This window comes from Pipistrellus kuhlii, unplaced genomic scaffold (genome assembly GCF_014108245.1).
Source record: "Pipistrellus kuhlii isolate mPipKuh1 unplaced genomic scaffold, mPipKuh1.p scaffold_m20_p_47, whole genome shotgun sequence".
NCBI lineage: Eukaryota > Metazoa > Chordata > Mammalia > Chiroptera > Vespertilionidae > Pipistrellus > Pipistrellus kuhlii.
The window spans coordinates 547,805-569,361 of record NW_023425548.1 but is presented as its reverse complement, the minus strand read 5'-3'; the positions used below and the strand labels follow the sequence as shown (position 1 = coordinate 569,361).

Here is a 21,557-nt window from a genome sequence, read left to right as displayed (position 1 = left end):
ATGCATCACTACAGAATGGGGTCACTGCCCAGCCTCACTGTCCATACAGCTGCCCGATCAGGACGGGATGGGGTCACTGTCCAGCCTCACTGTCCATACAGCTGCCCGATCAGGACGGGATGGGGTCACTGTCCAGCCTCACTGTCCATACAGCTGCCCGATCAGGACGGGATGGGGTCACTGCCCAGCCTCACTGTCCATACAGCTGCCCGATCAGGACGGGGCTGGGGTCACTGTCCAGCCTCACTGTCCATACAGCTGCCCGATCGGGATGGGGCTGGGGTCACTGTCCAGCCTCACTGTCCATACAGCTGCCCGATCAGGACGGGATGGGGTCACTGTCCAGCCTCACTGTCCATACAGCTGCCCGATCAGGACGGGATGGGGTCACTGCCCAGCCTCACTGTCCATACAGCTGCCCGATCAGGACGGGGCTGGGGTCACTGTCCAGCCTCACTGTCCATACAGCTGCCCGATCAGGATGGGATGGGGTCACTGCCCAGCCTCACTGTCCATACAGCTGCCCGATCAGGGTGGGAGAGCCAGCGCATCCTTTCAGCTCTTCATTTCTAGCAGGTGGCTCTGCGTGGTGGTCCCCTGTGCCCCACCTTTAAAACAGTATCGGAGGAGACTAGCAGTGCTTTTGGAACAGGCAGTAGTGTTTTGGCATTCAGCTCCGAGGAGACTTGTGGGATCTCACACGTGCCTTGGCAGAAAACGGGCTCCTTCTGAAACCGGTGATAAGATGCTCGGTCCCATATCCTCAGCAGTGGTGGGAGCAGCTGTGACATATTCTGGGCGCTTGAAGGGCGTCATGCAGCCCCTGCAGCCGGAAGTTCGAGCAGCTGGGGAGGAAGTACTCTTCGCCCCGGGCTGCCTGGGAGCGAGGCCGCACACGAGATTTGGCTTTTTTCCCTGCAAACTGGCTGGAGGCTTTGGCAGCTTAATGAGCTCACGAGTGCCTCAGTTTCTATCTCAAAATAGTGATAATATTTACTTTCTTTACAGGGTTCTTTGTAAAGACTGAAAGAGGGGAAAAGCAGATTAAAGTTGTTAGGGACACACAAATGTGATTTATTTGTTCATATACAGAATCTTTCCAACAGAAACAAGCATACTATTTTACGTTTTTGTAACTGCTTGCTTATTCGAAACCAGTGTTTGATTCTCAGTCATTATAATTTTTTTTTTTTTTTAATTTCAAGGGAATATTTTGAGGCTCGCTTCTAGGCCGAGGAGGCTTATAGTAATGGTGTAGTGGAGTATCATTCTCACCGTGTCCGTGCCTTTGTGCTTTTAGGTACACCAAGCTTGGCTACGCGGGCAACACTGAGCCCCAGTTCATTGTTCCTTCATGTAAGTACAGCTCCTCCCTCGCGTTTATGACGGATTGTTCCTCAGAATTGTTCTAAGCATTCCCATCCTGTTCTTCAAGGCGTACCCGCCATCTCCCTGTAGAAGTTTGTCCTGGTTCCGGGGAGGGTCATTCGTTTTGACACCTAGTTCCTGAATATTGCTATTGGCTGCAGCTGTGAGCTAACGCCCCACTTCCCTCCCTCACCCCCAGCTTTCTGACAGTCCTTTGTCGCTGTCATTGAAGTTTCAGCTAGGCTCCGTGCAATCCTAAATGTCTGAATTATTTAGAAGTGTATGTGTGTCTTTAAGACTAATTTGTGATTTTTAAGTCAGTGCAGTTTTATTCACTGAGCCACTGTTCACTCTATTGAAAGACTTTTTTTTTTGAAATGAGAGGCCTGAGGACAGAGTGCTCTTCTCTTGCCTCCGCTCCAGGCCGCGGAGAGCGGGAGCTGAAGGGGCACGCGCGCTCAGTTTGGTGGCAGTGCTTCACCGCTCTGTTTCCCAGGGAGACTCCAGGCTAGGCTGGTTGTTGAGAGGGTAGAATTAGTCTCCAAAACGATTTAAGTTTTGGAGATAATTTTCCGAAGAGTGCAGTGTAGCCTAGCTGGTGTGGCTCAGTGGTTGAGTGCTGACCTATGAACCAGGAGGTCAGGGTTCGATTCCCGGTCAGGGCGCATGCCTGGGCTTCGGCCTCCATCCCCAGTGTGGAGTGTGCAGGAGGCGGCCGATCCATAGCTCTCTCTCATCTTTGATGTTCCTACCTCTCTTCCTCACCCTTCCTCTTGTTATGGAATATGGAATTTATAGAATCGGCGTGGAAGAGACTGGGGGCACTCTGAAGTTCAGGAAAGGCTTTATTCAAAGCCGCGCTGCTGGTTTGGAGAGCCTAAGATCCAGATCCTGAACAACCTGGACTGTGAGATTTCCTCTCTCTCTGTCCCTGACTTCCTTTGTTTCTTCTCTGGTGGACTCTCACAGCCCCCTCTGCCCTCGAGAATCAGGTAGAATGGTTACCTTAGACTGCATCCAATGTCCATCCTGCATGGCGCCAGTGACCTGCCTCCAATGAAGCTGTTACATCCTTGGTTTAGGCCCCTTGTAGATTGGAAGTATTTAGGTAAATAGCTCTTGCCGGACCAGAAATTAAGGGAGGGGCAGTGACTAGACTATAGGCTAACAGGAATATGCCTTAGGGACATTGATTAACTTAGGTACAGAGTTCCTGCTAGCCTCCTCATTCTTTCACCAATGGATTAATTATCTGCTAGCAAGAGAGTGCAGTAGAAAGCAGGTTTCTGAGGCTAATTCAGATTGCTAGCCCCCCAAATGTCTTATGCTCCCAGCACTCTCTGAAATAAATAAAAATAGGTTAAAAAAAAGAGTGAGGTGTATCAGTTAAGTGAAACCCTGCCTCCTAGATGTGGCTCTGGCCGGGGACTGATGATGGCAGGCTCTCCTGAGCCGTGTGGGGCGTGGACGGCTGGGAGGTGGGAGAAGGAGCGGGCTGAGTGTTACTCAGGGAAGACCAGAGACGTTCTGGTGGACATGGGCCTTCACATCACTAGAAAGCACCCATTCCATGGTGGCACGCCCTCAACAACAGGCGTGATTGGTCTGTTGCGCCCGCATTTTAAATCCATAATTTGGTGTGTAGTTTGTATCCCAGAATGGGGTCTCCAAGTCCAAAGCCAGGTGCCATCAGGGATGGTTTCTCATTGTGTGCTTGCGTGACCTTTTCTCTCTCCATGCCGATAGCTCTGGTGTCTCTTCCTTTCCTTTCCTTTCCTTTCCTTTTCCTCCCTCCCTCCCTTCCTCCCTACCTTCCTTCCTTCCTTTCTTTCTTTCTTTTTTATTTTTTTCTTCCTTTTTTTTAAATACTCATCTGAGGATATGCTTTTATTTTTAATCATTATTTTTTATATTTATTTAAATCTTTATTGTTGAAAATGTTACATATGTCCCCTTTTCTCCCCTCCAGCCTGCCCTTCCACCCCACCCCAGGCCTTTAGCACCCTATTGTCTGTATCCATGGGTTACTCATATGTGCATACAAGTTCTTTGTTTGATCACCTCCCACCCCCTCACGCCCCCCACATTCCCTCCGAGATTCCTCACTCTGTTCCATGCTTCCATGCCTCTGGATCCACTCCATCAGTGCATTTTAAAAAAAAATATATTTTTATTGATTTTACACAGAGAGGAATTGAGAGGGACAGAGAGTTAGAAACGTCGATGAGAGAGAAACATCGACCAGCTGCCTCTTGCACACCCCCCACTGGGGATGTGCCCACAACCAAGGTACATGCCCTTGACCGGAATCGAACCCGGGACCTTTCAGTCTGCAGGCCGACGCTCTATCCACTGAGCCAAACCGGTCCTGGCCATCAGTGCATTTAAAAAAAAAAAAAAAAAAAAAAAAAAAAAAAAAAATATATATATATATATATATATATATATATATATATATATATTTTATTGATTTTTTTTACAGAGAAGAAGGGAGAGAGATAGAGAGCTAGAAACGTCAACGAGAGAGAAACATCGACCAGCTGCCTCTTGCACACCCCCTACCGGGGATGTGCCCGCAACCAATGTATTGTACATGCCCTTGACCGGAATCGAACCTGGGACCTTTCAGTCCGCAGACTGACTCTCTACCACTGAGCCAAACCGGTTTCGGCTCATCAGTGCATTTTATTCATTAGATTCCACATGTGAATGTGATCAGGTGATCATTGTCTTTCTCTGACTGGCTTATTCATTCAGCATAATACTCTCTGGGTCCCTCCATGCTGTCTCATAGGGGAAGAATTCTTCTTTTTTACTGCTGCAGAGTGTTCCATAGTGTGAATGTACCACAGCCTTTTATCCACTCATCTACTGACGGGCTCTGGGGCTGTTTCCAGATCTTAGCTATTGTAAATTGTGCTGCTGTGAACATATTCTTTCTGATTGGCATTTCAGGATATATTTCTAGATTTGGGATTACTGAGTCAAATGGCAGTTCCATATTTAATTTTTTGAGGAAACTCCATACTGTTTTCCGTAGTGGCTGCACCAGGTGCTTTCCCACCAGCAGTGCACTAAGGTTCCCTTCCTGCCACATCCTCGCCAGCAGTTAGGACATGCTTTTATTGCAGTTAGAGAGAGAAAAAGGGCTAGGGAGAGACAGAGAGAACTGATGCGAGAGTGAACATTGATTACCCTGACTGGGGATCGAAGCAGCACCTGGGTATGAGCCCTGACTGGGAATTGTGTCTGTGACTTTACAGTGTGGGTTGACACACCAACCAACTTAGCCACACCTTTAAAAATATATTTGTGTTTATTTCAGAGAGGAAGGGAGAGGGAGAGAGATGTAGAAACATCAGTGATGAAAGAGAATCATCATTCAGCTGCCTTCTGCATGCCCCCACACTGGGGATTGAGCCTGCAACCCAGGCATGTGCTCTGAGCGGGACTCAAATCCTGACCTCCTGGTTCACAGATCGAAGCTCAGTAACATCAGCTGGGCTCTTGAATTTCATGCATCAGGCCTCTAGTATGAATATAAAATCTTTAATTAATCTTTGCCCCCTTCCCTCTGAGATTCATCAGTCTGTTCCATGTTTCCATACGTCTGGTTCTATTTATTCATCAGTTGATTTTGTTCATTAGATTCCTTGTTCACTTATTTTGATTTTTAAGTTCAGTTGTTGATAGATATGTATTTATTGCCATTTTATTGTATGCATTTTCTTCTTCTTTCTCATCTCTCTCCTCCTTCTCCTTCTCTCTCTCCTCCTCCTCCTTTCCTTCCTCCTCCTTCTCCTTCTCTTCCTCCTCCTTTTCTTTTTCTTCCTCCTCCTCTTCTTCCTTCTCCTCTTCTTCTGCATCCTCCTCCTCTTCCTCCTCTTTCTCCCCATCCTCCTTCACTTCCTCTTCTTAAAGACTACCTTTTAACATTTCATGTAATGTTAAAAGGTTTAGTGATGATGAACTCCTTTAGCTTTTTCTTGTCTGTGAAGCTGTTTATCTGACCTTCAATTCTGAATGATAGCTTTGCTGGTAGAGTAATTTTGGTTGTAGGTCCTTGCTGTTCATCACTTTGAATATTTCTTACCACTCCCTTTTGGCCTGCAAAATTTTTGTTGAGAAATCAGCTGACTGGATAGATGCTCCTTTGTAGGTAACTACTGTTTTTATTTTGTTGCTTTTAAGATTATCTCTTTGTCCTTAACCCTTGGCATTTTAATTATGTTGTGTCTTGGTGTGGGCCTCTTTGGGTTCCTCTTGTTTGGGGTTCTCTGTGGTTCCTGGACTTGTAGGTCTATTTCTTTCACCAGGCATGGGAAGTTGTCTGTCATTATTTATTTAAATAGGTTTTCAATATCTAGCTCTCCCTCTTCTCCCTCAGGTACCCTATAATGCAAATGTTGGTCTGCTTGAAGTTATCTCAGAAATTCTTTACACTTTCTTCATATTTTTGGATTATTTTTTTATTTTTGCTATTCTGATTGGGTGTTTTTTGCTTCCTCATATTCCAAATTGTTCATTTGATTTTTGGAATTCTCTATTCTATTGCCCTATAAATTATTTCTTATTTTAAGTAGTGTATGCTTAATTTCTTACTGCTCCCTTTTCATGTCTTAATGTTCTTACTAAGGTTCTTGAAAGTCTCACTAAGTCCCTTGAAGCCTTCATTAAGATTCTTGAGTAACCTTATAACCATGGTTTTAAACTCTGTATTAGTTTACTTGCTTCCGTTTCATTTAGTTCTTTTTTGAGATTTCTTCTGTTTTTTTCATTTGTGACATTTTTCTTTTTCTCTGCATTTTGGCTGCTTCCCTGTGTTTATTTCTATATATTGTGTAGAGCTGCTATGTCTCCTGGAATTGGTAGAGTGGATTTGTGTAGTAGGTGTCCTGTAGGGCCAAGTGGCTCAGCCTCCCCAGTCATCTGAGCTGGGCACTCTCAGTGCGCCCCTGTGTGGACTGTGTGCACAGGCTTATTGTAGTTGACCCTTCATTGCTATTGGTGTCATTAGGAGGAATTGAACTCAAGGCCAATTGGCTGTGAGGACCAGGTGCAATGACAGTGAGAGAGCTGCTGTGCAGGAGATACCCCTATGGAGCAGGACTTGCTTCAGTGGGACTTTGGTGCTCACTGAGTCGGCCCCTTGAATGTGTTGTTTGTAGATTTGTAGAGTTGTAATCTGGTGTGGTCTGAAGCTGTTCACTGGGTGCACTGCCTCTGGGAGGTGCAAAGTTAGTGACTGCCTGGAGCCACTAGGCAGGAGCTACAGAACAATCTGCAGATGGTTGCCACTTGTATTGGGTTTGGAAGTGACCAGGTGAGGCCCAGGTGTGAAGCAAGGCAGGCTGGTGCTAGTGTGACATCTTGGGTCTCTTTTTGGTAGTATGGGGCATGCTAACACCAGCTCCTGCTTGTTTTAGAGATTTTAGGAGAGTCTGAAGCCTGAGCCAGGAGAGCCCATTCATATCGACAAGCTGCTGCAAGCATCATGGGTAGGGCTGTAAATTGGATGGGGTGGGGTCTCAGGGAATCGCCAGGGCCTGGCGAACAGCGTGAGCCAAGCTGATGGAAACTCAGATATGGTTGCCAGTTAGTTCTGTGACAGGGGGAGGTACCAGCACAGGAACAATGACCAGGACCCCTGCAAGCACCCCTGTCTGGGAGAAAGCCACCCCCTGAGTTCCTGCCCCAATGTCAGAGAGTCTAGTACCTTCCATATTTCCCTGGCTCCCCCAATGCTACTGCCCCAGAGCTCAGAGAAAGTGGACTGTGTAAGTCTGTGTGCCTTTAAGAGGAATACCTGTGTCTACTTAGCCATAATCCCCACTGGTTTTCACAGCCTGAAGTTACAGAGATTTTTCTTCCCAGCTCTGGAACCCTGGACTGGGGAGTCTGGTATGGGGCCTGGACCTCTTGCTCCTCATGAGAGGCCTCTGCAGCCACAATACCTCTCCCAATTTAAAACACACACACACACACACACACACACACACACACACACACACACACACAAATGGGGCGTCGGACCAGGCCGGTTCTGAACCTCCGCCCTCCTAACAGTCTCAATGTGCTCTCTTCTTTACTTCTCTAGTTGTGGGACTTCCATTCAGCCAGATATCAGTGGTTCTGAATGATGGTGGTTCTGTATTTTAGTTGTAATTTTGATTGTGGGAGGCAACAAGTACCAATGTTTACCTACCCCACCATCTTCGTTCTCCCCCTAAATTTGGAACCCCTTTGTAAATTATTGAAATAAATGTGGATAGTGAAGGAAATATTTTTCCTTTTTTTTTTAAGGTATTGCTGTCAGAGAGTCGGCAAAGGTAGTTGACCAAGCACAAAGGAAGGTGTTGAGGGGCGTGGATGATCTGGACTTTTTCATTGGGGATGAAGCCATCGATAAACCCACATACGCCACCAAGGTGAGCCCAGATGGGAATGGCTTCAGTGAGTAGCCAGGATGAGCTGAGAATGGCAGATTATATAGAAAGTGTGCTGGGAGTTAAATGTGTTTTTATCCTTATGTTTGTAAAGAGGTTTTGTTGTTTGGATGTGGGGAAGGGGGTGGATTTTCAGAGTTGGTATACAATCTGGACTCAGGCTGGCATGTGAAGGTAGGTCCTGCTGAGATGGAAAATCACAGGTTGAGTAAAGGACCTGTTAGATATGGAAAGTTGCAGATTGATTAATTAAAGAGAAGCACTAAAATTAAAATTATTTAAGTAGACGTTTGTTCTAAAAAACACACCCTAAAAAACAGAACCTCCCAGTCAGTGGGACGGTGGATTAGCTGCACTTGCACTTGCCACTCGGCTGTTCAGACGTTCTTGGTTCTTAGAAATGGGTGGAGTTAGAGAATCAACGATTACATAACAGCCTTTCTGTTAAAGTGTCTGTCTTTTCTCTGTGGGACTAACATTCAGGTCATGCAAAGGGGACCTGATTCTGTAGTTGTTCAGTCTCCCCGTCTTGTCGTTAGAGTTGCTCTCACTGATGTGAACCGAGCTTGACATACTTGGTTTCTCTTGGGTTAGTGGCCAATAAGACATGGAATAATCGAAGACTGGGATCTTATGGAAAGGTTCATGGAACATGTGATTTTTAAATATCTTCGAGCTGAACCTGAGGATCATTACTTCTTACTGGTGAGTAATTGGGACTAATAGCCGCATAAATTCCCAAGTGCTTGCATTTAACCAGTTAACCACCGTGTGTCCAAAACCATCCTCACACGCCATGATATTTTGAATTTAATTAAAAAAGGTCCGCTGCTTGTGTCTATAGATGCTTATGGCGTACAAATGGTTAAACTCAAGATAGCATTCCCTGGGGAGTCTTTATTTCTGCTAAAGCAACTTATATGAATCAGGATGCTTTTTTGGGCAAATAATGGAACAGTCAGCAAAAATGTCTGATGCCAGGAAGGGCTCATTATCTCACTCAACAGGCAGCCTCTAGTTGAGTGGTTCCAGGGCAGGTCACCTTAGCCCCTCAGGGACAGAAGCGAGGGCTGGCCCAGTGTGCCAGCTGGGCCTCCTGTGTGGTCCCCTCAGGCCCAGCCCACTAGGTTTCCATGCGTTAGTATCTGTGCTTTCAGAAAGAGGCTCACCTTTTAGATTTCCAGGAACCTTTCTAGCAGATTGGCCCACCATTCTCTCCCTGCGGCTGGGAGGGGACCCTCCCTGACCATGTGGCCCTGGAGGGTAGGGACTTAAACAGGCCTCCAGCAGCCAGGGAGGTGGAGGGAGGGATTGGTTGGGTAGGAACAGCTGTGTACTTAGATGGCTCCATGAAGTAACTGGGTGGCTGTGATTTTTTGCTTCTTACAACAGAGGAAACCGAGGCAAGGTGTTATTTTGCCGTGGTTTAAGTCTTACTGCAAAATAAAATTGAGTGGGGTTATGGACCCTGATTATGTCACTTGATCTTATTTAAACAAAATAAACAATTACAGAGAAAAGAGAAGAATTATGTCTTGATTATGGATTCTGTTCTAATTGTTATACTCAATATTATGGGTTTTCTTCCATGAAATATTCTTTTCAAGTTAGAATTAATTACATGTACAAAACTCATGCGCCACAGAGAGCAATTGCATGTAAACCGCCTGTTAAAACCTGTGTAATTTAGCTGTCCAGGCTGAGCACTGTGCTTTCCAGGCACCTGGGGCCCTCCCGTGTCCCTCCAGTGGTTCCTGTGAAGTAAACGGAGCCAGGAAGTGACAGTTCTGAGTGGCTTTGTCTTTGTAGCCAAAACAAATCACAGATGCCCACCTGTCAGGTTTGGCACTTTTCCTTCTCTAGTGCACACATGGCTACCTGTTGGACAGGATTTTAGGAGCGGGCACTGTGCCCAGCCGCTTCCTTCTGCCTGCTCGGCTCACTGTGCCAGCATTGTCCCTCCGACTCCACCTGAGGGCATCTTCCAGAGGCCTGTGGAGCAGATGCCAGGACAGCCCATAGGAAATGTCTCCTATTTCTATTTTATTTTTTCGAATTTAGCTGGCATATGTAGGCCAGTAAGCTAAAATCACTTGCCAGGAAAGAATTGGGTGTTTGGTGTGAATGTGGAAATGCTAAAGCCCATTTGCCAAAAATGAACATCTGCGGAGAAGGTTCAAAAATAATCAAGTTTATTAAAGATAAGAAAACACTGTGCTATCTACGTTGTGTTTTGGATGCCACAGGTTGGTTCAGTGCGTGGTGTGCCTGAGGGAGTGGAGATGTGCCTTTCTCTCAGGCGTCTGCCCGCACCATCGGTCACTGCAGCAGTGACTGGGGTACGGCGGTGTACACGTTTACAGCCGAGCCACCGACGTTCATTGAAGACATTTACTGACCGGCTCCATCAGATGAGGGCTTCTCCGTGAGGCTCCGAGTTCTAACTTCTGTGTCCTTCAGCAGCCGCAGGGTCCTTTCTGACTGCTGACAGGCATCGGGGCAGGGGTGCCCCTCAGGCTCCCAGTGTTCACATGGTTCCCGAGGTTACTGGCTGTGAGTCCTGAGCAGAGCCAATGGGAGCCACTGTGCCCCGGAACTGCCCTGTGTCCAAACCAGAGTATGGGTTTCAGAGAACTGCGGGCCTGGGGAGCAGAAATTGAGGTTTATTTTTCTTTATTTTTTCCATCACCATTTATCCCCTCTATGCCCACTCCCCCCACCCCTCCATCACCACACTGTTGTCCATGTCTTCTCTCTCTTTCCTTTGTTTTGCTCAGTCCCTCCAACTCACTCCCTTCCCACCCCCCTAACTCCTCCCATCTAGAAATTGAGTTTTAACTTCAGAAAAGATTTGGAAACTTTGACTATGAGTTGAGCAAGAAAGAGGAAAGAAGAGAGGGAATATCAGCCTTCTACGGTCTTGTTGCTCCATTCGGTCCTTGGTGGTTGTGGGTGATGCCGCCCACGTGAGGGGACAGCTCTCACTCGGTCTGTTGAATGCTCGCCTCTCCCACCACATCCCAGACTGCTAGTTAGGGGCGCATCCTGCGCCCAGTCGGGCACAGCGCAGTGGGCCTTCCATGCGGCGTGTCCTGGTGTAGGGACGTCCCCTCCCTGCTTCCTGAGGGTGCAGCCCTGCTCGGTCGAGTTGCCGCCAGCAGAGCCAAGGCTATTTCTTGGGTTTGCTCAGTTCCTAGAGGCCCACCTGCTTTCCAGCCTCCAGCGTGTTGTCATCTCCTCCCTGACCTCCCTGTCCTCCCTTCCTTGAGGATTTATAGTTTTTAAAAAATATGCATTTTTGTTGATTTCAGAGAGGGAGAGGGAGAGAGAGAAACATCAGTGATGAGAAAGAATCATTGAGCGGCTGCCTCCTGCACATCCCACACTGGGAATCAAGCCTGCAACCCGGGTATGTGCTCTGACTGGGAATCAAACCGTGACCTCCTGGTTCATGGGCAGCAACTCAACCACTGAGCCATGCCGCCAGGCAGGGATGTATAGTTGTTTTTAAAAATATATATTTTACTGATTTTTTACAGAGAATAAGGGAGAGGGATAGAGATTTAGAAACATGGATGAGAGAGAAATATCGATCAGCTGCCTCCTACACAACCCCTACTGGGGATGTGCCCGCAACCAAGGTACATGCCCTTGACCGGAATTGAACCTAGGACCCTTCAGTCTGCAGGTCGACATTCTATCTACTGAGCCAAACCAGTCAGGACTATAATTGTGTTTTTTTCTACCACGTGGGACATGATTATATCATATATTCATAAAGCTTCCCAATTACAAAGCACTTCCCCTTTTTAAAAAATTCTTTAGTGCTGAAAGTATTACATATGCCCCCCTTTCCCCCATTGATCCCCTCTAGTTCGCCCTCCCCAGGCCTATAGTTTTAAAAAAGGTTTTGTTGCTGCAGTTACAGAGGAGATTGGGGAGGGGCAGTATTAGATCCAGGTGTACAGTTTGCTGGCTTAATCCAGAACTAGGTATTGGTTTTTTATGACAGTGACTATTCATCTGGAATCAATACCAGATGATATTTTACCATTTTTTTTTTTAAAGAAAATGTATTTGTATTGATTTCAGAGAAGAAGGGAGAGGAGTTAGAAACATGATGTGAGAGAATCATTGATTGGCTACCTCTTGCATGCCCCTTCTGGGGATAGACCCGAAACCCGAGCATGTGCCTTTGATCGGAATTGAACCCGGGACCCTTCAGTCTGTAGGCTGACACTCTATCCACTGAACCAAACCAGCCAGGGCTATTTTACCCATAATTCTGATGTTGGTAATGCTTGAAGTTGTCCTAGAGGCTCCTTACACTATCTTTATATTTTTGGATTCTTTTTTCTTTTTGCTTTTCCGGTTGGGTGTTTTTTGCTTCTCTGTATTTCAAATTTTTGACTTGATTCTTGCAATCCTCTAGTCTGCTGTTGGATCTCTGTATTTTATTCTTTATTTCAGTCAGTGTATGCTTAATTTCTAGTTGATTCTTTTTCATATCCTTGTGGGTCTCACTAAATTTATCGGCCTTTTTCTAGGAAATTCTTGAAAAATTTTATAACGATGGTTTTGAACTCTATATCCAGTAGTTTGCTTTCCTCCATTTCTTCCATTTGTGACCTGTTTCTTTGTCTCCACATTTTGGCTGCTTCCCTGAGTTGATAGAGTGGCTTTGTGTACTAGGTGTCTTATAGGGCCCAGTTGCTCAGCCTCCCCAGTTACCTGAGGTAGACACTCTTAGGGCACCCTTTTGTGACCTGTGTGAACAGTCTTGTAGTTAAGCCTTGATTGCTGTTGGCATCACTGGGAGGAATTGATTTCCAGGCCAATTGGTTACAAGGACCAGCTGTGTCTATGATGGGAGAGCTTCTGTGCTGGAGACACCCTTATGAGGCAAGACTTGTTTCAGTGGGGCTTTGGTGCTCACTGAGTCTGCCCCCTGAGTGTGTCTCTTATGGATCTGAGGAGTTGTAATCTGGATGGTTCTATTTTGACCCGTGGGTACACTGGCTCTTGGATCTCTAAGGAGAAGCTAATTTAGATTCTGTCTGAGGCCACCAAGCAGGAGCTATGGAGAGATCTACAGATTCATCTTCTTTGTTTGGGTTTTGGAGGTGCCCAGATGAGGCCCAGCTGTGAAGCAATGCAAGTTGCTGTAGGGCCTTGGGCTTTCTTTTGGATGTTCTGGGTCTCACTGACTCAGATGCAGTTTGATAGGTAAGTATAAAAGTCAAAGGACCAGGCCATTCATATGCAAAAGCCTCTATGCACTCAGCTTGGATGGGGCGGAGTCTCAGGGAGGAACAAACAACAGTGGCTTCCCATCAGCCCTGCCCTAAGAGGTCCCTGGGTCTCAGTGTCCCTTGGTAGTCACTGCAAGCACCTCTTGAGAGAAAGCCACCCTCAAGTTCTACCCACTGCCAGACAGTCCAGTTTCTCCCTGTATGAGTCTGTATCCCCAGAGTCTCACCCAGAACTGGAGTTCAGAGCAGTCAGGAGCTTGTCTCTCCCTGCAGATTGAAAAAGCCAGCCACGTACTCAGTTGCCAGCCCTCTCTGTGCACACGCCTCTGTACCTCTGCCTTCCGCACTTCCTCTGAGTCCCAGTGTGCTTTTCTCTTCCCTGATAGTTGTAGAATTTCCACTGAGCCAGCCTTCCTGTGGTTCTGGATGATGATGATGATGTGTGTTTTTTTGTAGTTTTTTTTTTAAAGATATTATTTTAAAAATATATTTTATTGATTTTTTACAGAGAGGAAGGGAGAGGGATAGAGAGTTAGAAACATCGATGAGAGAGGAACATCGATCAGCTGCCTCCTGCATACCCCCGCACTGGGGATGTGCCTGCAACCGAGGCACAGGCCCTTGACCGGAATCGAACCTGGGATGCTTGAGTCTGCAGGCCGATGCTCTATCCACTGAGCCCAACTGGTCAGAGCTTTAATTGTAGTTTTGAAGTGGTTGTGTGCGGCAGCAGGTTCAGGTGCTTACCCATGCCGCCATCTTGATTTCTCCGCATTGCTCTGAATGAGGAACATTTTTGCTGGATTAGCTGTGTGTGTGGTTTTGGCTGGGGTGGGGGTAAGGGGCACAGTGAGGGCGAAGCTCCTTTTCTCTGGGGCTCTGCCTCGCAGCTGGTGGCTAAGGCATTTGTCTGAGCTTGCTCTGGGCTCTGGTGGCAGGGGTTTGGCAGCGTCTGCCGCTGTCCCGCTCAGTTGGCTCTTGCTCGAAGCAGGGCTGCCTGCCTGTGCTCTGAACTCTGCCCTTCTCCTAGACCTGACGTCCTGGTGTCCCCAGGGTGCCCTCCCGGTCCAGCTGGGTGTTTCTTGCCCATGGCGGGTCTGTTCAGTGTCAGGCTGTTCAGGTGTGATGCTGGCAAAGACCAAGCTCTCTTCTCCATCACTCACTCTTGGTCTGGGTGGTCACAGGAGCAGCATTGTTCAGAGAGGGCTTTACTTCCAGGTTTTGAGCCCCACAGTCAGGTTTCATTTTTTTTTTTTAATTGGTTTCAGAGAGGAAGGGAGAAGGAGAGACAGAAAGGTCAATGATGAGGGAAAATCACGAATCTACCACCTTCTGCCACCCCTGCTGGGGATTGGGCCTGCAACTGGGCATGTGCCTTGACTTTCTGGTTCCTAGGTCGAAGCTCAACCACTGAGCCATGCTGCCCAGGCCAGGTTTAAGGAACTACGCTGCTTATTCCATCTGTAAAGGAAGGGTGCTCTACAGCATCCTGATGATCATGCTCTTAAGTTCTGACGCAATTATATGAAATCTGGGCAGATACTGACCACAGTGACTGCTTTCTTACAGACAGAACCTCCGCTGAACACACCAGAAAATAGAGAATATCTTGTAGAAATTATGTTTGAATCTTTTAATGTGCCAGGACTCTACACTGCAGTTCAGGTAAAAGCAAAGTTATTTTTATGGTTTCCAAAGGACCTTCACGTCTAATATCTACAGGACGGCATGATGATTCCACAGGCTCTCTCTTAGGAGATAGGGCTGTGTGTTCTTCCTTTCTCCTTTCTCTCAACACACACACAGCACACGGAGACACAGACACACACATTTACAGACACACAGACACACAGGATAGACACATATATTCACAGACACACAAACACAGGACGGACACACACATTCACAGACACAGGACAGACACACTCATTCACAGACACACAGACACACACAGAAGACAGACACTCATACTTACATACACCCTACTCCGCATTCATCTCTGTCCATGGTCTCCAGCCTCAGGGTGGGATGGACAGTTCTCTGTGTTAGCAGCCTCTGGCCTGGACCCCTAGAAAGAGCATCCGCCTGGTCTCCCCAAGTGTGACAGACACAGCATCAGGCCTCCCCAGTGTTCTGGGGGCAGATGGCCCTGGTGGGGAACCAGTGTCTGGGTGAGGCCAGTGAACTGCAGCCGTCAGTCCGTCCGTGGACCCGCACTGGGAACGGTGGGCAAGAAACACCACCCTCTGATTCCATAGTAAAATCCCCATCTCACTGGCTTTTTTTGGGTAAAAATTGATTTATTTTATTGAAAACTTGAGTCCTCCAGTTTAAGTACACATGGTCCTTGTCCGGTGTGATTTGAATTTTGGGGGCAGGTGAAGATGAAGAGGGGGAGTTAGACTCGCTCAGTGAGAGGGCCCGATTGCCTGACCTGAGGATGAGTGTGCAGAGGACTGAGGACGCCCGGGCTGACTGAGGACGCTCGTGTCCTTCCAGGCAGTGCTGCCCTTGGCGGCGTCCTGGACGTCTCGGCAGGTCGGCGAGCGCACGCTGACCGGCATCATCATCGACAGCGGGGACGGGGTCACCCACGCCATCCCAGTGGTAAGCAGACTGTCAGTGCTTCTCTTTGTAGGACTCACCGGAAGAGAGGTAAGGGAACAGTTAAAGGAAAGAAAAGCTTTCCTGCTTAAAATACCACTTTTAAAGTCATAGCTGTACTTAGACCAGGGAATAAGAGGAGAAAAAAATCTGTGGCCTTCTCATTTTTAAATGTGCGGGGGCAGCTAGCTTCTGCTGTCGGACGGCAGCCATTGGGTGGGGTCAACAGAACTCTGCCTGGCCCCTGGGGTCACGGGGTCACGGCCCCCGGGGGCTTTTCCTGCTCACCTTCCGAGCCTGGGGCAGACGTCATCTGGGAATCGGTTTGTAAGCATGGCGCCTGGCCGCCGGAGGACTCTCTCTGTTCGGGACAGGACGTGGTGGCTTTCTCCAGCTCTCTCTGGACCAGGCCTGCTGGTGTGGAGAATGGTCTAAGATAGGGGTGTCGAACTCAATCAGAGAAGGGGCCAAAATCTAAAATCCAGCCTAAATCGCGGGCCGAATGGTTTACTGAACAGTCATAAACTATCATTGTGATGGAAACACAGCGGAGTGCAGTGATGACAGCGCGGTGCGGGCCACATTGCAAGGCCTGGCGGGACGGATTTGGCCCGCGGACCTTGTGTTTGACACAAGAGCTGAGGGGAGGATGGCACCTTCCGACTTGCAGAGTGCTCTCTCTGCCGGGCCACTTTCTGGTTTTACATTCCAGAACGTTAGAGAAGTGACTCCTCATTGGGGCTCTAGGAGACTTCTGTCCGTGTCCTCCCCCGCCCCCCCAGCTATTTAAATGACTTGTTCGAAGTTGTTCTTTGGGAAGAAATTGACACTCTCTGGAGAGGGTGTCCAGGGAGAGTCACCGGCTCTCGTTCCCGATCTCCCCTTCAGGCCCTCCTCCCAGATGCACCGCTTACTGGGTATCACGTTTATTACAAGTACGCGGTCTGCATGTGCAGGTGTGTGTATGTATGAGGCCTGCGGAAAAGGCAAACTAGGGCTTTTTAAAAAACAACTCATTTACGACCTCAGGTTTCAGGAGGTCTCAGTGAGGATGTGCTCATGTGCTTTAATTCTGGGTCAGAACGGGAACAGGGCAGACGGTGGACGTGCCCTCAGTCGGGGTGCGCTCTGCAGCAGCATCTGGAGGGACGGGCTCTCTGCTGGGCGCCCGCAGCTGGTCTCACCCCTCGCTCCTGTAGGAATCGCTGAGGCCTGTCCATGCCGCTGCCCTGAGAGCAGTGCTGACCAAGGAGCCAGCGTCTGCCCCTTCTCAGGTCCTCCCCTCAGAGGCCAGTGAGGACGGACCCGCTGGGCCTGCTGCCCTCTCTCCCGGGATCCGATTGAGGAGGAGAAAGGAAAACTGGTTCACTCGGTGTCGAGGCCCACAGAGAAAGTGGCTTTAACATTTTTGTCTGTGTCATAATTCAGTGTTTTCCCAAAAAATGATATGTACAAAATTGGAGTGAAATGGAGAAATGTGAAGGAGGAAGTAGAATACCCGTGAACTTACCCAGAGGGCACTGGGCTTTGGTTGCAGAGCCTTCTAAGCTTGTTTCCTAGACACAACGCCTGCACGTTTTCAGCGAAATGGGAACATCGTGTTTCCGGTTCTGTGTCCTGATTGTACAGTATAACCCTAACATTATAGCTTGCGTGCTGACTTATCCCTAATAGTGCTGCTTATGGCTGAATATTCTGTGAAAATACTTAGTAGCTACGTAACAGCCCATCTGGGGAGTCCAGCCTAATTCACTGCCTGCCTGTCGTTGGATGGGGTGTAGGACGGGGGTGTAGAGTGTTTTGAGTCTGAGACCAAGCTCATGTTGTCAAACTTTTAGAAAGTGTGAGGCATGGAGTGTGATAATTGTGAATGGTTTGTTAGCTGATATTCCTAAGATTTTAAGTTGATCTTCACTATTTTAATAATTTGGACGTATCTTTTATCTCCCTCTTTTCCCTCCTTCCTTAAAATATTTTACAAATAGCTTAGACTGTGGGAAGCCACATCTTCTTACTTCCGGACGGTAGGCACGTCAGAAAGGAACCCGGGGGCTCAGCAGCTTGTCCTGGCGCCCTCCCGTGGCTCTGCCTGGTGGCTGTCGCCACAGAGCGCAGTCCGTGGTCCCTGCCAGGCCCTCCGTGGCCCAGGGCGTGGGGCAGGGAAGCATGCTGTCCTGGGGACGAGTGCCACGTCCTTTCCTGTGACCCTGTGGTGGGAGGATCCACTCTGACCACCGGCCCCTGTCGGGGAGCTGGGTGTGCCCGGCCTGGGGCTTCCCGGGACAGCCTCCCCTCAGGAGGGCTGGGAGGGGCTGGTGCTGGCCCGCAGACAGTGCCACCACAGTCCAGGAAGGCCCCAGGGCGGGGGCCTGACTACCCAAGGCCGACACAGTGTTAGGGGAACTGCAGAGTCACTCCTGCCCCACACCCGGGGCTGTTCACTGGGAGCTTAGTGATGCCCTCGGTGCTGGTGCTGGGCCTGCCAGGCCGCACTGACTGTTGTAACCCCAGCGGATCATTTGCCCCACATTGGACGGAGGTCCCAGCTTGAAGCCTGTTAACAGGTCCTTAAATAAAAGTAGACTTACAGTTGGCTTAGCAGTTTACAGGTAAAACTCTTCCTGTTAAGAAGTAGTTGGGTTGGATTTTTGGTTCTGATATGCAGCATCCAGTTTTGGAATGTGGTTTTCCGAGCATGTTCCTGAGGAAAGCACCGTTCTGGCTGCTTGGGGGGGCCCCCCCACCCCCAGCAGGTCATGGTCACGGGATTGGGAAGCAGGCCTCGCCTGCGGAGCCACGTGGGGATCTGTAAATGTGTGTCAGGGCCGAGAGGGCAGGAGCCTTGGGAGCCGGTGGCCGCGGGCTTGCTCACAGTCTTCTGCCTCCTCTCTTCCCCAGGTGGAAGGTTACGTAATCGGAAGCTGCATCAAACACATCCCGATCGCAGGTAGAGATATTACGTATTTCATTCAACAGCTGCTAAGGGAGCGGGAGGTGGGAATCCCTCCTGAGCAGTCACTGGAGACCGCAAAAGCCATTAAGGTAAAAACAGACGGGGAATGGGCTGGTTTGGGGTGAAGGAGAAATGGGCTGCACCCCTCCCTGCTGCCGCCACCCTGCTCCCACCCTCCTTCCTCTCCCGCTCCCTCTCCGGAATATGGTCCTGATCCATTTGGAGTTCAGTAAGGGCTGACAAACGGACAGCTCAGGCCCTCCTGGGAACAGCCGTGGAAGCCCCAGCGCAGATGAGAACCGCTTGATGGCCAGGCAGAGCCTGCGTGCGGGTGCAGCCTCACGACTGGAGCCTGATTCGACAGCCTCCAGGCACCGAGTCTTCCGCTCCTCCGCGGCTGGCACTGGCAGCAGCAGCAGTGACGCCAGGGTCCTGGGTATCGGCCAGTGTCAAACGTGTTCCCATCCCTGTTGTGTGGTTTGCACCCCCTTAACGGCTGTTCAGAACAATCCATTCTCGGCTCTAGAATCACGAAGCACAGTCCACTTATATTTACTGGACCCTAGTTACCATGCTAAAAAGGTACAGGAAGTTTTAAAAGGAAATCAGTTTGGTAAGAAGGAGCATGGCTTGTCAGGACATGTTTAAATGCTCATGGACCAGTTTAGTCTGTTACCATGTCCATTTCAGCTGACACACCCTTTTAAGGGAACTTTTCAAGTTGCAAAAGGACAGACGATTACATTTCTAGTAAAAATACAAGAGATTCTCAAGAAGGCAAGGATAACTACTGTGTAGATGAAGAGAGAGGATTTAGTGTGTTTTTGAAGAAGAATTTCGCGTGGGTGTGCCGTGAGCTTGAGCGTCTCCTGTCACGTTGAGCTGCCGTGGGAGTGAGGGCGCTCCCCACTGTGTTCCTTGGCTTAGCCCCCGGGAACCTGCCGGCTGAAGGACAGGCAGCATCATAGACGGCCCACATTTGCACGGCATTCTGGGTAGCAACAGAGGGAGTTTCAGGGTGGGGGCACTGGTGTAGGTCAGGGCTCCGGCAAGCCAGGTGGCCAGCTGCCCCGCTGTCCTGGGGCCACGGTTTCCCGGGATGGGCTCATTTCACTGGGCAGCGCAGCCCCAGCAGACCGGGAGACTTCGCCCTTCCCAGCTGGGGAGCGGTGAGCCAAGTATCAGACTTTCTTTTTAGACTAAAATGCTTCCCAAGAACTCCCCTCGTCCTTTCCCGGCCTTTTTTTTTTAGTGAAAAAAAATAAAATAAAGAGATTTGACCCAAGCGCTCTTGCCACCCCCTATCTGTGACAAATGTCAATCAGAATGGAGCCCCTTGTTTCTGACACTCGGGATCGAGCTGGGGAGCGTGAGTCAAGAGTCCTGAGTGTCATGGCGCAGGAGGTTGCTTTCCGGTCCTCACAGTGGCATTGCTTTACTCACTGGCTCTCTGGGTCCTCTCCTCGCGCTGAATTCAGCGCTGGCTGTTGAGGCTGCAGAGGTCAGGAGGAAAGAGACTCCTTAGGTAAAGCTCTCGATGAGCTGCCCTGGCCTCTGGGTGGCTGTGGCCCTGCTGTTGGTTCCCGCCTCACTTCTCTGGGTGAAGGAAGGGACCCTGGAGTGCGTGGGGCAGAAGTGCCTGCCCCGTGTTACTGCGTGGCCCTGGCCGTGGGCATGAGCAGGCCGGAGGCTGTGTGGGTTCTCATAGTGTGAGTTCAGAACACCAGTCCAGCCTGCACACTCCACCCACCTTCCCATGAAGGCTCCGTGCTGTCCCTGGGCCAGGCGAGGTGCTGAGGACATGGACCATGCTTCCGAGGACAGCTCCATGCTCTGTCTCCACCTGGCAGGCTGAACTGTGTCGAAGGGCTCACTCTCGTCAGGAACACAGTTTGTACAAACAAACTCTGCCCCCAGTCTTACAATTATGTTGAGGTTGAAATGGAAATATGGTTTGGAGAGTCCAGCAAACTTCAAACTTCACAGCAGAAACACCTTCAGAGATCCTTCCAAAGGTGTAAGAGGGCCAGGTGCTGCCTTCCCACCGTGGGGTGGGGGCACCGTCTATGCGGGGAGTAGGACGGACCAGCGGGTGCAGATCACAGGAAGACACTGAAGCCATTCTGGGTGCCTACATATTCCTGAGGGGGCATGGTGTGAGTGTCTCCATGGTGATCTGTAGCTGCTCTGCCAGTCTCGCTCCTTGTGTACCAGGTGCCCCCCTCTGCCATCTGCCCACAGGAAGCTGACTTTCAGAAGCTGGTACTCATGTGCCACCTGCAGCTGACAGAGGTTAGCTCTGAGGACAGGTGCCCTCCCAAAGAGCCCAGAGGAGACATTGCATGTGTAGGCTGGTGGTTCAAGGTGAAAGCCCGGCACGTTCTTGCAGCAGCAGCGGCAGCATGGGCCAGTCCTGCCTGCGTGTGCCTCTTCCTTCTCCGGGGCCCTCCCGCCTATAACCTGCCGCGTCCCTGCTTGTTAGGGACTCTCAGCCAGAGCGCTTGCCCCCGGCCAGGATCTGTGTCTGTTCACTCCTGCAGCCCGCACCTCAGCCGTGAGGACTCTCCGTCTTCACCGGGCGGCTGATGGCCGTGCTGTGCTGTGGCTGCACAGCAGGGTGACAGCTGGTGGTGGCTGCGGCGCTGTCAGGCTGTCTGCCATGTTCAGTGGGCGGGGCTGCAGTGCAGGCCAGCTGGTCCAGGATCATCGTGGTGGGTACCCGGGGCAGGTGCCATGTGGGCGCCTTAGAGGAACAAAGAAAGAGGTGATGGAGACAACATACTTAGTAGACACCTGAAACAAGCAGCTTCACAGGTCCAGCATCAAAGCGTAGCCATGTCTTGTGTGAAGGATGACGTGTGAGGCTTAGCACGTCCACATTGGCGAGGTGTGTGGCAGGACTCCCTTCAGGGGTGTGTTCAATGCGTGGGTGGC

The 21,557-nt window shown here is 49.6% G+C and overlaps 1 protein-coding gene across 9 annotated transcripts in view; it reads left to right on the top strand.

Moving 5' to 3' along the window:
- ACTR3B (actin related protein 3B) overlaps positions 1-21,557 on the top strand; it is a 43,525-nt gene that overhangs the window by 6,649 nt on the left and 15,319 nt on the right. For 7 of the 9 annotated variants that reach the window (XR_004983515.2, XR_004983514.2, XR_004983516.2 and 4 more), the window contains exons 2-8: positions 1,301-1,356; positions 7,672-7,796; positions 8,409-8,519; positions 14,636-14,731; positions 15,566-15,721; positions 17,661-17,882; positions 18,569-18,712. Coding sequence is in view for 6 of the 9 variants with exons in the window: in XM_036412721.2 (XP_036268614.1) it covers positions 1,301-1,356; positions 7,672-7,796; positions 8,409-8,519; positions 14,636-14,731; positions 15,566-15,721; positions 17,661-17,882; positions 18,569-18,712 (910 nt within the window). In the remaining 3 variants the exon portion in view is untranslated. Of the gene's footprint in view, positions 1-1,300; positions 1,357-7,671; positions 7,797-8,408; positions 8,520-14,635; positions 14,732-15,565; positions 15,722-17,660; positions 17,883-18,568; positions 18,713-20,864; positions 21,241-21,557 lie in introns of all 9 variants that reach the window. The other 2 variants (XM_036412728.2, XM_036412735.2) reach the window with 2 other exon arrangements.